Source organism: Oryzias melastigma, linkage group LG20 (assembly GCF_002922805.2).
Source record: "Oryzias melastigma strain HK-1 linkage group LG20, ASM292280v2, whole genome shotgun sequence".
Lineage (NCBI taxonomy): Eukaryota > Metazoa > Chordata > Actinopteri > Beloniformes > Adrianichthyidae > Oryzias > Oryzias melastigma.
This window is the reverse complement of record NC_050531.1, coordinates 9,358,174-9,371,228: the sequence shown is the minus strand read 5'-3', so window position 1 is coordinate 9,371,228 and position 13,055 is coordinate 9,358,174. Positions and strand designations below refer to the sequence as shown.

General features: G+C 43.1%; 1 protein-coding gene across 1 annotated transcript in view; it reads left to right on the top strand.

Annotated features, from left to right (window-relative positions):
• Positions 1 to 11,985, top strand: part of boc (BOC cell adhesion associated, oncogene regulated) — a 28,923-nt gene extending 16,938 nt beyond the window's left edge. The window contains exons 4-18 of the mRNA XM_024280340.2: positions 3,271 to 3,417; positions 3,900 to 4,043; positions 4,268 to 4,561; positions 5,072 to 5,344; positions 5,413 to 5,681; positions 5,762 to 5,927; positions 6,847 to 6,915; positions 7,182 to 7,391; positions 7,718 to 7,893; positions 7,973 to 8,195; positions 8,418 to 8,603; positions 8,696 to 8,907; positions 8,987 to 9,075; positions 9,266 to 9,411; positions 10,957 to 11,985. Of these exons, the coding sequence (XP_024136108.1) occupies positions 3,271 to 3,417; positions 3,900 to 4,043; positions 4,268 to 4,561; positions 5,072 to 5,344; positions 5,413 to 5,681; positions 5,762 to 5,927; positions 6,847 to 6,915; positions 7,182 to 7,391; positions 7,718 to 7,893; positions 7,973 to 8,195; positions 8,418 to 8,603; positions 8,696 to 8,907; positions 8,987 to 9,075; positions 9,266 to 9,411; positions 10,957 to 11,123 (2,771 nt within the window). The 3' untranslated portion in view covers positions 11,124 to 11,985. The remainder of the gene's footprint in view (positions 1 to 3,270; positions 3,418 to 3,899; positions 4,044 to 4,267; positions 4,562 to 5,071; positions 5,345 to 5,412; positions 5,682 to 5,761; positions 5,928 to 6,846; positions 6,916 to 7,181; positions 7,392 to 7,717; positions 7,894 to 7,972; positions 8,196 to 8,417; positions 8,604 to 8,695; positions 8,908 to 8,986; positions 9,076 to 9,265; positions 9,412 to 10,956) is intronic.
• The last annotated feature ends 1,070 nt before the right edge of the window (positions 11,986 to 13,055 follow it).

The following is a 13,055-nucleotide window of genomic DNA, read 5'->3' as shown; positions in this document are numbered from 1 at the left end:
GCTGCTCCGACTGTTATACTTGATATGCATCATGGGACTGAGAGGGGGGCCTGAAACTGTGAAACCCGAGCTCCAGGAATGGAGCAGACCCAAGGGCCGGAGGCCAGCGAGAGCGGGGAAGGAAGGACGCCACCCCTTCGCCACCTACATTGGCCCCTTTGCTCCCCACAACACCGCATTCCTTTCCTTAGGACCCGACAGCAGGGCCTGCCAAAAATTACGACCCCATTACTGGGTAGAGGGCTGAGGGGGAGATAAGAGTGTTGTGTGTCTGTGAGGGGGTGGATAGAGGATATGGGTGGAGGCAACAGCAGAACATGCCATTAGGTGAGAAAAAGGCGTCTGTTGACAGTATTGTTTTACGCGCAGTGATGTGATTGATGTATGAGGCTTTCTTCACCGGAGAAGCTGGAGGTGTTTTTAGGCCAGTCGGGACAAGATCCTACCACAAGATGAGACGTGATGTCACATTCTCCTCCCAGCCCTCCATAACCTCACTCTCACATTATTTTTTTTCACTTTCTCTTGTCTTCTGTTTTGCCATCTTTACTTTTCCTGTTTTTTTCCCCCACTGGGCAGTAAAGATTGATAGTCCCAACATGCTGAGATAACAAAAAGTGCAGTTCTTTAAAAGCCATCTTTGATTTAATAATGGTTTCTCTCCGGCCACCCTGAAATTGCCTAAAGAATCACTCCCTTGGGAGTGTGTACGTGCTTTCCTTTTGCCAGCTCTTTCGGTTGTAGGTTTTTTTCGGGATAAGGGGACATGTTGATTAAAGCCCCTCCACACTATCAGACTTCGAAGGATCTGCGCTGTTTCGGCACCAAGTTAAAAAAGCTTCCTGCTCTGACAGACAGTGATAATGAATGTGAAGCGCCGGGTGATCAGCTATACGTGTCCAATCAGCTCTCCGTTCGTGCATTACACTAGTGCTGCCACAAACGATTATTTTAATAGTCAACTAATCACTGATTATTTTTACTGTTCAGTCGACTAATCGGGTTATGCACAAAGTGGATGTAAAACACATCATTGGCTTTAAACTAACTGAAAACTATATATATAGCATTACCTGTCATTGTGTATGCTGTAAGCTGAATTTGGCCACTGAGGATGCTAGTGACGATTGCTGAAGATGCTGAAATTGATAACTAAAAAAGCTAAAGTTGATAGCTGAAATCACTGAAGCTAATAGCCAGCTAAAATATTAGTTAAATGTAAAATTAGCCTAAACAATGAAAAAAGTCAAAGTTAGCCAAAACAGCCTGCATGTAGGTGAAATATTAGCTAAACTCCAAAAAAGCCTTAGTTAGCCAAAACGGCTAACATGCTGCTAAAATATTACCTAAATTCCAAAATATCCTAAAAATAAAACAAAAAAAGCCTGAAGTTAGCCAAAAAAGCTAGCATGGAGATGAAATATTAGCTAAACTCCAAAATATCCTAAAAATAAAACAAAAAAAGCCTAAATTAGCCAAAAACAGCCAACATGCTGCTGAAATATTAGCTAAACTCAAAAATAGCCCAAAAAAAAAAAAAAAAACAAATTGGCCAAAATAGCTAGCATGGAGCTGAAACATTAGCAAAACTCAAAATTAGCCTAAAAAACCTGGAAAAAAAATTCTACAGTAGCCAAAACAGCTAGCATGTAGCCCAAATACTAGCTAAACTCCAAAATAGCCTAAAAAACCTTATTAGATGCCAAAGTAGTCCAAAAGGCTAACATAATGCCATTATAACTTTAATTTTACTACACCCCAACTCCATATAATATAAAGTAACTATTAAATTAGTCGTAGGTTAGTCGACTAATCGTGGCAGCCCTACAGGACCCGCACACGTGCGCCTCTCAGGTGTGCACTTTGTGTGTCCTGCACGGATGGAGAAAGTGCACACGTTGTCGTGAAGAATGCGGGACATAGGGAGTTGTTGGGGCGGAGTTTGGAAGTGGGTTGTCTGTAAAAACACCACCTGATTGATTTAGCAAATGGAGCGCCAACCAGTCTCTTACACACACCACTAAAGCTTGACATGTCCTGGCTGGGATTCCCATCTTTCAAGAATCAGAGTCTGAGACGGAGTCATGTTGAGCGTCTGCACATGCGTGTGTGTCTGTGTGTGTGTTCCCTGTTTCTCCCATCAACGCTCCTCCAGATGCAGACAGAGAGACTGATCCAGAGCTTGCGGGTGAATTAATCAGTGCTTTGAGTAAATCACTCCTATGTCCCTATCGGAGGATAGAATGACTGAACTTTGCTTATTGAATTAGATCTGTATACAAAGCCTAATCAGCTGACCCGAATGTACCAGCAGCGTGGTTTCTCTCTTTTTGCGCTGAACAGCGCCGCCGGTCCAAGAAAAACACAGCAGTTGTAGCACCTCCAGAAAGAATGGAGGCTCTGTATTTGCTAAGAGTAAATCAACAAAAGCTGGTAGACGTTTAATTACCTTCCTGGAGAAGTTTTATTTATCTTTCATTTTGCTCTTGGACTCCTTCATGACAAATTTTTTCGATTTCTCCAGTTTTTCCTTACCTCCCTCCCCTCCTACATCTCTTTTCGCTGTTTTTCTTCCCTCACTCTCATTTCAGTCTCCTTCTGCTTCACATTTAGAAAATGGCAACGTCTCGCCTGCTAGCTTAGGGTTTTTATGACTTTTAATTTCGGCCCCTCTGGTCTCCTATACCAGAAGGGTTTTTTTTTTTTTTTTTTTTTGCTGCTTCCTCTCGGGGCCGAACTGGATATCTTTCTCGGATGCAGCACTCTCACCTTTGACCCCGAGCTCGGGCCTCTGGGTCGCTCATTCGAGGGGTTTAGGGAAGTCAGAGGTCAGGTGAGAGTCGCTGCTCCGCAGACTCCATGTCTGCAGGACACAGTTGTATCACATGGCCCCGGTAATCCCACTCCTCCGTTTCCCACAGACTAAACTGGATCCCAGTATAATGTTAGCAGGATTAATGGGTTTTATTATTTCCCGCAGATTTTTTTTTATGTTGCTCCTTTGAATTCTTTTTAGACAGATAGCAGAAAGATGACTTAAGAGAAAACATTAGCAACACAGCGGAAATGTGGTTGCAACACAGCAGAGACTGGCTGATGGGAGGGAGTGGAGGGTTTGTTACCCATATGTGGTATTATTGCTCAGAATATTGTGGTTTTCTTCTTGTAAACTCCAGAACTGGCTGTGTACTCGAGCACTAAGATGAGATTTATGCAGAATGAAGCTGAGCTGTGCTGCAAGTGGTGTGACAAATTTGTCCTGTTTTCCAGAGCTGCGCGACTTCGAGCCTGACGACCAGCAGGAAATCGAAGTGGACGAAGGCAACACAGCCGTCATCGAGTGTCACCTCCCCGAGAGTCAACCCAAGGCACAGGTCCGCTACAGCGTCAAGCAGGAATGGCTGGAAACGTCGAAAGGTAGTGTTCTGCTGCAGAGGTCCATTTGAATCTAAAGATACCCAATCTCACCCTCATTGCTCTCCTAATTCCCGTATTATCTTCATAATTTACCGGAATGCTACAATCCTGTTATCTGAGTCTTCATAAAACCGGTGATAAGGTTGTTATCTGGAGAATGTTGAAACACGGGAATGCGGTTGTTTATTTTTCAAAGTATTTACTTCCAAGTTGCCTGGAAGAGAAGAAAAGCTCCAGTGGTTTGTGGCCGGTATGTTGATGATGCCTGGGAGCTGTAGGTAGTGCTATCTGCTGCTTATCTGTGAGGAAATGACCAGCTGAGCATGCTCAGTCAGCCTCAAGGGCGCCACTCTGTGGCTCCTCCTGACAGTGCAGCCAACTGTTGAAATGGTAGATAGAGCTCAGGTTACAAAGTCTTTCACAATTAAGTTTTTTCGTGTTGGAGCTTTTTGATTTTCATTTTTCTAACATCTCAACTGCAGGAAACTACCTCATCATGCCATCAGGGAACTTGCAGATAGCTAACGCCACTCAAGAAGATGAGGGACCATATAAGTGCGCTGCTTACAACCCCGTCACTCAGGAGGTCAAAACCTCCACATCCACAGACCGTCTTCGCATTCGCCGTAAGTCTACTTTATTTAATTGTTTGATTTAATTAATAAAATATATTTTCCATTTGAGCTGCAATATATCATAACTTGAATATTAAAGCTTTGCAGATGTTTCTGCAGAACCTCGTGGTGCGCATGTATGATCTTCATCCCGCATGAATGCATTCCTCATCTTCAAAGTCAGAGCGCCGAGCCCTCACAACCTCCTCTTTGCGTTCCGTCCTCCTCTCCTTCAGGCTCCACGTCCGAAGCGGCTCGAATCATTTACCCGCCGGCGCAGCGGTCCATCATGGTGACCAAGGGCCAGCGGCTCGTCCTGGAGTGCGTCGCCAGCGGCATCCCCACTCCTCAGGTGACGTGGACCAAGGATGACCACGACTTGCGCTCCCACAACAACACACACTTCCTGCTCAGCAACCTGCTGATCGACGCTGTGGATGAAGGGGACTCTGGCGTCTACATCTGCAAGGCGGGCAACATCATCAACTTTGACAGCCCTGCCACTGTGCGCTACGATGTGCACGTGTATGGTAAGGTGGTCGTCGTCTTTTAACACTTTTGCTAACTGACATATTTGTTCATTTGAGTCAGTTTGGAGTTTGTTTTTTGGGGTTTTTGTGTCTGAGTCATGGGTTTTACAACCATCCTGACTCCTGGTACGAGACAGGACTCAGTGAGTGCAAAAGCATACAGACAGAGCTTTCTATTACACACTAGCACTTGATTGAATGTGTCTAAGTAATGGATGACTGTTTTTACAGTGATTTTGTGTGTGTATGTGCATGTGTGTGTATGAATACTCTGTCTCTCTGCAGCTGGCTCTAATTAAAGTCAGCCCGCTGCTGTAGCTTTAATGAGTTCTGTCTTTTCCCTCATTCACAAGCAGCCAACCATCAACTAGCTGGCCTGTCTGACTCTGCCCTCCCCCTCCAGTGTCATATATCCTCGTGTTTTTTTAAACTGGGATGACTCAATGCCTAAAGAGTAAACCTGGTGATCAGAGGTCAGCTCTTTTTTTTTTTTTTTTTCTCGTCATGCAGAGCCTCCTCAGGTGACGGTGGAGCTCCAGCAGCAGGAAGTTGTCCATGGAAGCACGGTGCGCTTTACCTGTGATGCCAGAGGTAAACCCACCCCCTCCGTGATGTGGCTCCACAATGCCCGGCCGCTCAGCCCGTCTGTCCGCCACCGTCTGACCTCCAACAAGCTGCGCGTTTCCAACGTGGGGCCTCAGGATGAAGGCCTGTACCAGTGCATGGTGGAGAACGGAGTGGGCAGCGCGCAGGCCTTTGCTCGTCTCATCACTGTATCAACCGGTGAGTAGATTAAACTTAGTGATTCAATTTCTTGTGACATTTAGATTTAAATGTGGGTGTTTTTGTAGGGATTTCGTCTCGGGGGAGACTCCCCTCCATCTATCGTCCGCTCAGTCCAGACAAGGTACTGAGAGAGCAACCTCCGATAAAGCCCGGGGCCTCTGGGGCCATGCTGCCTCTGGACTGCTCCGAACTTACGGGACAGCTGGTTCCCGCAGAAGCCCCCATCATCCTTAGTCAGCCACGCACAGGCAAGGCCGACCACTACGATCTCATCTGGAGGCCGCGACACGAACACACCCCACCTGTGCTGGAGTATGTGATTAAATACAAAAAGGTAAAACTGACTCCTTTTGTTTTGCAAATGAAATGCTTACTCTTACATCTTCGTGTTGAGTTAACTTCTTTCCTCTTCAGGTGGGAGACGTTCTTGCTGACTGGACGTCGAGGAGTATCTCTGGCTCTCTTCAAAAGCTGACTCTAGCCAAGCTGCAGCCGGACAGTCTGTATGAAGTGGAGATGACTGCCAAGAACTGCGCCGGTTTGGGACAGCCGGCCATGATGACCTTCAGGACAGGAAAAGGTACAACATTTACATTTTTGATTTGAATTTGATTTGAAATAGTTTATTTCAAGGTATCAAGCAAGATTTTATATGAAATACAATCAACAGATACAAAGATATGTCAGACATAAGATCCAGGCATCAAATTATAGATTGCTTGAAAGGGAGGTGGGAGGAAGTCAATTTATTTAATCCCACCTGGCGCAACCTTACCATTTCCTTAACATGAATTATCATTCTCTGGTTCATAACTTCTGTAGATATTTACACTAACAGATAAGTCATTAAAAATGAAATGGAACACATTCCTGTCAGAAATAATTCAAGTATTTCTTCATTTAAGCTGTGTTGAAACAGGAGCAGATGAAAAAAGGCCGTTAGAAAAAGTTGTTATGAACAAACTACAGTCGGTAGGCCACAAGCTCAACGCTCCACTCCATTCCGATGCATCCACTTGCAGAAAAATAGATCCTTCATTGTCTGCGCTTTAAAACTGTACGCCTGGAAAGTTCCAATATTGCTCGATATTTTTGCTGTACTGGTAATGTTAGGTTGGGATTGTGAGGGGCTGTCGCGGGAGAGAGTATAAACAAAGGGATGCAAAAGTTTCACTCACAACTCAGAGCAAATTTCTGATAAACTAGTGCCATTCTGCGTAAACAATGTTCTAGAAAATGACAGGTTTTGATTTTGGCTAAAAACAGCAAATTCTTAATAATAATAATAAAAAAACTAGGAACTCTTTGAAAATAGACCAAAAGATGATTGGAAGTAGGACTTAATTGCCCTCATATTTATATTTAATATATGTATTTGTTAATTAGATCCACAGTTAGATGTTTTTCTCCATTCAGCTGTCATTATCACTATTATTTATTCTTATGGATAACGCGGGGTTTCTTTACCTAAAAAGTTTTTGTTTTTTTCTTTTCTGCAGGTCGTAAAGGTATCAATGGAGGACAAATCGATCCACCTAAAACTGCCGTTCCTTCTCCAAGCCTCTCTCGTAAGCCCCTCCCCCTGCTGAGAAAAATCTTTTGATTAACAAACTAATAACACCTGAGTATTGATTAAAAAGTCCACATGCTGGTTTCTGCCTCTTGGGCATCTCTGACTAACACTTCTCACTCTCTTTTGCATTTCTGTCTCTGAAGGATGAGCTACCAGTAAGTGGTGAAAGTGATGTGACACGCTGAGGTTTACATGTCGGCAGCTGTGAGTTATGTCCGTGTTTGGCTGACACCACTCCTCCCCCCTCTTCCTCTTCCGCAGCTCCCGAAGCTCCCGATAAGCCCACGGTCTCAACAGCCACGGAGACTTCGGCGTATGTGACTTGGATTCCTCGTGGCAACCGCGGCTTCCCCATCCAGTCATTTCGGGTGGAGTACAAGAAGGTGAAGAGGGCAGGCGAGGACTGGGTGACGGCGGTGGAGAACATTCCCCCGTCGAGGCTCTCTGTGGAAATCACAGGCCTGGAGAAAGGTCGGTCAACAAAACACACAGTTTAAACTGTTTTTTTTTCTCTCCTTTCAGGGGGGGGGTTGTAGAATGTCCCATATAATTGGAATGAAGATAACATGCATAATTACGTTCTCACGGACTTTAAATTTATCACCATAATGAGTGTTGTTAGAGCCATTCCAGTGATTGCTGCCATTCATCAAAACCATAACTGGGTCACAATTAACAAAACATTTGTTCAGAAAAGGAAGACGTAAAACAACATCATTACTCAACCCTTAAGATAAAACTGTTGGGGGAGTTGACTGACCAGAAAGACGAAGTTCCTTTTTTTTCTTCTTCTCCAGGTACGTCCTATAAGTTCCGTGTGGTGGCTGTGAACGTGATTGGCTCCAGCCCGCCCAGTGCGCCCTCAAAGGCGTACACGGTCGTGGGGGGGCGAACGCACGAGCGCCCCATCGATGGGCCCTACATCACCTACAATGAAGCAATCAACGAAACCACTATTATTCTGAAATGGACTGTGAGTGTACTGAAAATAGAACTTTTTTTTTTTTTTTTAAGAGGATCTTATTTTAAGCTCGCTGTTTGTCCCTCAACAGTACACCCCTGTAAACAACACGCCTATCTATGGTTTCTACATCTACTACCGGCCCACTGACAGCGACAATGACAGTGACTACAAGAAGGATATTGTGGAGGGGCACCTTTACTGGCACTCCATCACTGACCTGCAGCCGGAGACGTCTTATGACATCAAGATGCAAAGTTTCAACGAGAAGGGAGAAAGTGAATTTGGAAATGTGGTGATCCTGGAAACCAAAGGTGAGGTCAATCTTCTGCAGCATTGGGGTACATCCATCCATCCATCCGTCCATTTTCTTAACCCGCTGTATTCCTTTTGGGGTCACCAGGCTGCCAGAGCCTAACCTGGCTACTGGACAGAACCATATAATCACACACCCATTGGTCCGGTTTAGGAGGAGAAAGCACAAATTTCTTTTAATTTGCAGAATCTCTCATCTGCTTACCTTTCTTTTTTCACAGCTCGGCCCCACCATCCCCGACCTGTCCCGTCAGAGTCCCCATACCAAGATCAGACGGCGCCCAGCAGGCTGGTGCCCCGACCTGGCGATCTCCCCTACCTCATAGTTGGTATTGTCCTGGGAGCGTTCGTCTTCATCATCGTTGCCTTCATCCCTTTTTGTCTCTGGAGAGCGTGGGCCAAACAGAGTGCGTGTCCTTTTGTCGCTTAAGTCTCTCCGGGAAATCCTTTTTTTTTTCTCCTATCACACGTGTGATTCCTTTCTCTCTGTTTTCCGTAGAGCAAACATCCGATCTGTGTTTTCCGGCTGTGGCGACTCCGGTATCTTCATGTCAGTATACAATGGTTCCGCTTCAGGGGCTTGCTCTTGTGGGACACTGTCCGCTGGACGCCCACATGGCGGCTCAACACGGTGTTTACCCGGCTAATGGAGAGTTCCCTCAAAACGGCAAAGCTCAGCACCCACAACACTGTCTGCCAGGATTACAGCAGGTAAAAAAAAAATAACTATCATATAATCTCATTATTATACTAGACTTATTTACTAATATTGTTTAAATTTGCTTTACAGGATGAGGTGGATTGTGAATTAGAGTGTGACACATTGCTACCACAGACGCCGTCAAATGGGCATCTACCCGTCTACCACCTAACTAGCAGGTGTGTTTTAGAGATATCCTGTTTTATCTAGAAACAAAACAAAAAAGTAGATTTTAGATAATCCTAATATCTGTAGTTTGTGTTTGTGGAAAAAAAAGGTTGAAAACTTCAAACCCTTAACACCAAGATTTGTTTCAAAATTTTTTATCATCAATAATGCTTTGTTTTCTTTGTTTTTTTTTCTTAAAAGTATCCCTGATCATCATGAGCCGACATGCTGTTCTCCCGACAGCTCCACCCATCAGCTCTTGGCATGCTCCCATCAACTCGTCAGCCCACAGGAAGTGGGAGGTGACTGCAGTTGTGGTGGAGACGGAGCAGCGGAGTCTGCCCCGAGTACGTATAGAAGCCAAATTTACACAAATAATAAAGATCTTTATAGATAAAGGCAAACAAGAAAGATATTTTTTTTTTCATTTTTTTCGCTGCAAAAATTAAGGAAAGTCTTCTACTTAAAAAGTAGAAGACTTAAAAGACTTAAAAAGTAGAAGACTTTGTTTCAAGAAAAATTGTATTTTTTTTTTTGTCTTGCAATGCAAGTTTGTCTGTGAATTTGGGTAGATGGCCATGCGGGGGTGGTTGCATTTTTTAAAACCTCAGTGGTGGCCGCTGACATTTTAAGAAAAAGTACAAATTTTTTGGCTACTGGACAATTTTTCTCTAAAAGTTGGCATTGGTCAGTGGCCGCCTGGACACATTTTGAAATCGGGCGACAGCTAGGCGAATCGCGGTTGGCAGCACCTCTGACTGGATGATGTGTAAATGTCTCTGAAACAAAAGCTGTCCATATTAAGTGCCACCAACTGCCTGGTACTGTGGAGGTATATAACAGTAGGCCATTTGGTATGCTTTGTTGCCACCTCTTGGCTGCCGCCTGACTGCTACATGACTGCCGCCTGACTGCCACATGACTGCAGCCTGACTGCCACATAACTGCCAAATGACTGCCACATGACTGCCGCCTGCCTGCCACATGTCTGCCACATGTCTGCCGCCTGCCTGCCACATGACTGCCGCCTGCCTGCCACATGACTGCCGCCTGCCTGCCACGTGACTGCTGCCTGCCTGCCACGTGACTGCTGCCTGACTGCCACATGACTGCCGCCTTCCTGCCACATGACTGCTGCCTGATTGCTACATGAATGCCGCCTGACTGCTACATGAATGCCGCCTGACTGCCGCCTGACTGCCGCCTGACTGCCACTTGCCTGCCACATGATTGCCGCCTGATTGCTACATGATTGCCGCCTGATTGCTACATGACTGCCGCCTGATTGCTACATGACTGCCGCCTGATTGCTACATGACTGCCGCCTGACTGCTACATGACTGCCGCCTGACTGCCACATGACTGCCGCCTGACTGCCACATGACTGCCGCTTGCCTGCCACATGATTGCCGCCTGACTGCTACATGACTGCCGCCTGACTGCTACATGACTGCCGCTTGCCTGCCACATGATTGCCGCCTGACTGCTACATGACTGCCGCCTGACTGCTACATGACTGCCGCCTGACTGCCACATGACTGCCGCCGTCTACATTCATAACTTATAGCAATGATTTTAAGAAAAAAATGGAGGATGGCATGACATTATAAAGAGATTCTGCCAATGCCCTCCCATCGCGCGATGGCCGTTGTATTTTTGACAGTAGCATTATCAAGAACATTTTTCAATAGCAAAATAATCTTAGTTTGAGAAAACACGTATTAGTGACTAGAATTTGTTTCTTAAAAATGTGATTTCTCTCAACGCATTGGGTGATTATTTTTTCTTCGCTTATTTAAAGAAAATCTGCCAGTGGGGTAGAATTTTTTTTACATTTTTTGCTACAGAAATTTACTGAAGAGTAAAATTTCCTGCATTTTTTTCCCTTCCAGAGCCAGCATCTCTGTATCTTCTGTCACTTGAAGATCAAGAGATATTCACAGCACAGTCTTCAGCAGCTGTAACACCACAGTCCCAAGATACAATACAAGAAGAGGACATCATATTGAATGAAGTGTCACCAGAAAGTGGAGGAACGGCCGACTCCACAGACGCATAAGAGACTGTCAAAAACAAGAGAAAATATTTATTTTTGTATAACAGATATTTATATATTTATGGCTTTGTACATAAGTGTCTGATTATACTGTATATATTGATATTTTCATATTGAAAAAAAAGACTATTCATCTTTCTGCTCACTTCACAGACTAAGGGAGTTGTGGCACTAAACTTTGTTCTCCTGGAGGGGCATAAAAGCGTCTCTCCTTCTCAGTTCAGCACTTCACGTTTAGACTCTCACCTCCTGTTTTTCTTTTAACTCCCCTTACAACAAAACAAAAAACTCCCCATAGGTACTTTTAAGACACACAACAGAAATAAAGGGATCATTCTAATCATTTTGATGCTGTTATCATGAGGTGCTCTCCTGCTCTTTTCTCTGTTGTGTTTCCTCCACATAAACTGTCATTTGTATAGCAGTAACACAAATGTATTATGCATTTCTCATCATTAACAAGCTATTAACAAAGTGTATGCAACATAAACTTTTCCAGTAGCGTCCAAGAGATTATATATTGTATAGTTATTTATTTTTTCCTCTGGGTTTGTTTCTTTTAATCACTGAATGGGAGAGATTCTGGAAAATTACTCAGTCATGGATAAGCTCGACTTACACTGCAGCCACTTCTATGTTTACCTATTTGCTGGTTACCAAATGACTGTCAGGATGAGGGTGCTGTGACAAGAGTGTCAGTATTATTCCTTCCTCACTGCTCAGTTCAAAAGTATTAGTCTTCGACAGAGACGTTTGTGATTGAAATGAAGGAGATCTTGAATCTACACTCCCTGAAAAGTGCAGCCGTGTTGCGGCTGAACATGCTGGAGCACTATTGCATGTAAATAAAAGCTTATGAAATTGACTTGGCTTTTGTTTTGTCTTATTAAAACACAAGTTGTTTCTGTGTATTTACTCTGAAAGTTCTATTCATTTCATCGTGGTAGTTTTTATGAATTGAAAATTTTTTACAAAATTTCAATTCTTTAAATGTTCAATTTCTAAAGGTGTCATCTTTTCTATTTGTTTTAGAAACACAAACAAATCTGGTATTGATTTGAATGGCACACTTACCAGAGGGAGAAAGAACAACGTTTGACCTCAAAATACAACATATTTCTGATCTTACTATCTAAAACTTTCAGAAACAGAAAAAATACAATAACATTTTTCCAAAAAAGAGAAAATCTCTGCTTGAAGCTTTTTTTAAACAAAGCTTTGACTTCTGTTGATTGAAATGGGGATCCACAATATTAGATTTTTGTTGAAATTGACACGCAAGTGTTTACGTATAGATATGAATATCTTTTTAATTGTGTTGACCTTTTGACCTCGAGTCTGTATTAAAAATTCTATTCTATTCTATTCTATTCTGGTCTTCTTTTGACCAATCTGATCATCTGTATTTTCATCCAGTTGTAATTTTTCTTTGCTCTAAATCTGCTACAGAACAGGAAAGTCAGTGATGAAATAGAATTCTGGTTAATTTTTATGCTGGTACATATTATTAAGTTTATTAACACTCAAATTCAAAATCAAAGAATGTAAAAATAAACTCCATGTAATAGGATTACTTTTTGAGCAATTTTGTTCGCATCACAGTTTGGATAACTAATCGGATCCGTTTTTAAAGCTTGATTTTTCATTCTCAAATAATCTCATTATGCTTTAAGTAATCTCATACCAATGTAACTGCCATGGTTTTAATGAATAATTGGATTGCAATTTGTGCAACCTGATTTAACAAGATTAAAAAGAAAGAACAAAGAATAGACCTGTTATTTTTACTTTTATTTTATGTTTTGGCAATTTTCAGTGGTTGTCTTGATGTGCAAGCTCAAATCTTCTATTTTCTTTTCTAAAAAATAACTAAAATAAAAACCCTTTGGTCTTATGGTAAAAAAACATATATATATTTGATTGGATTTGACATGT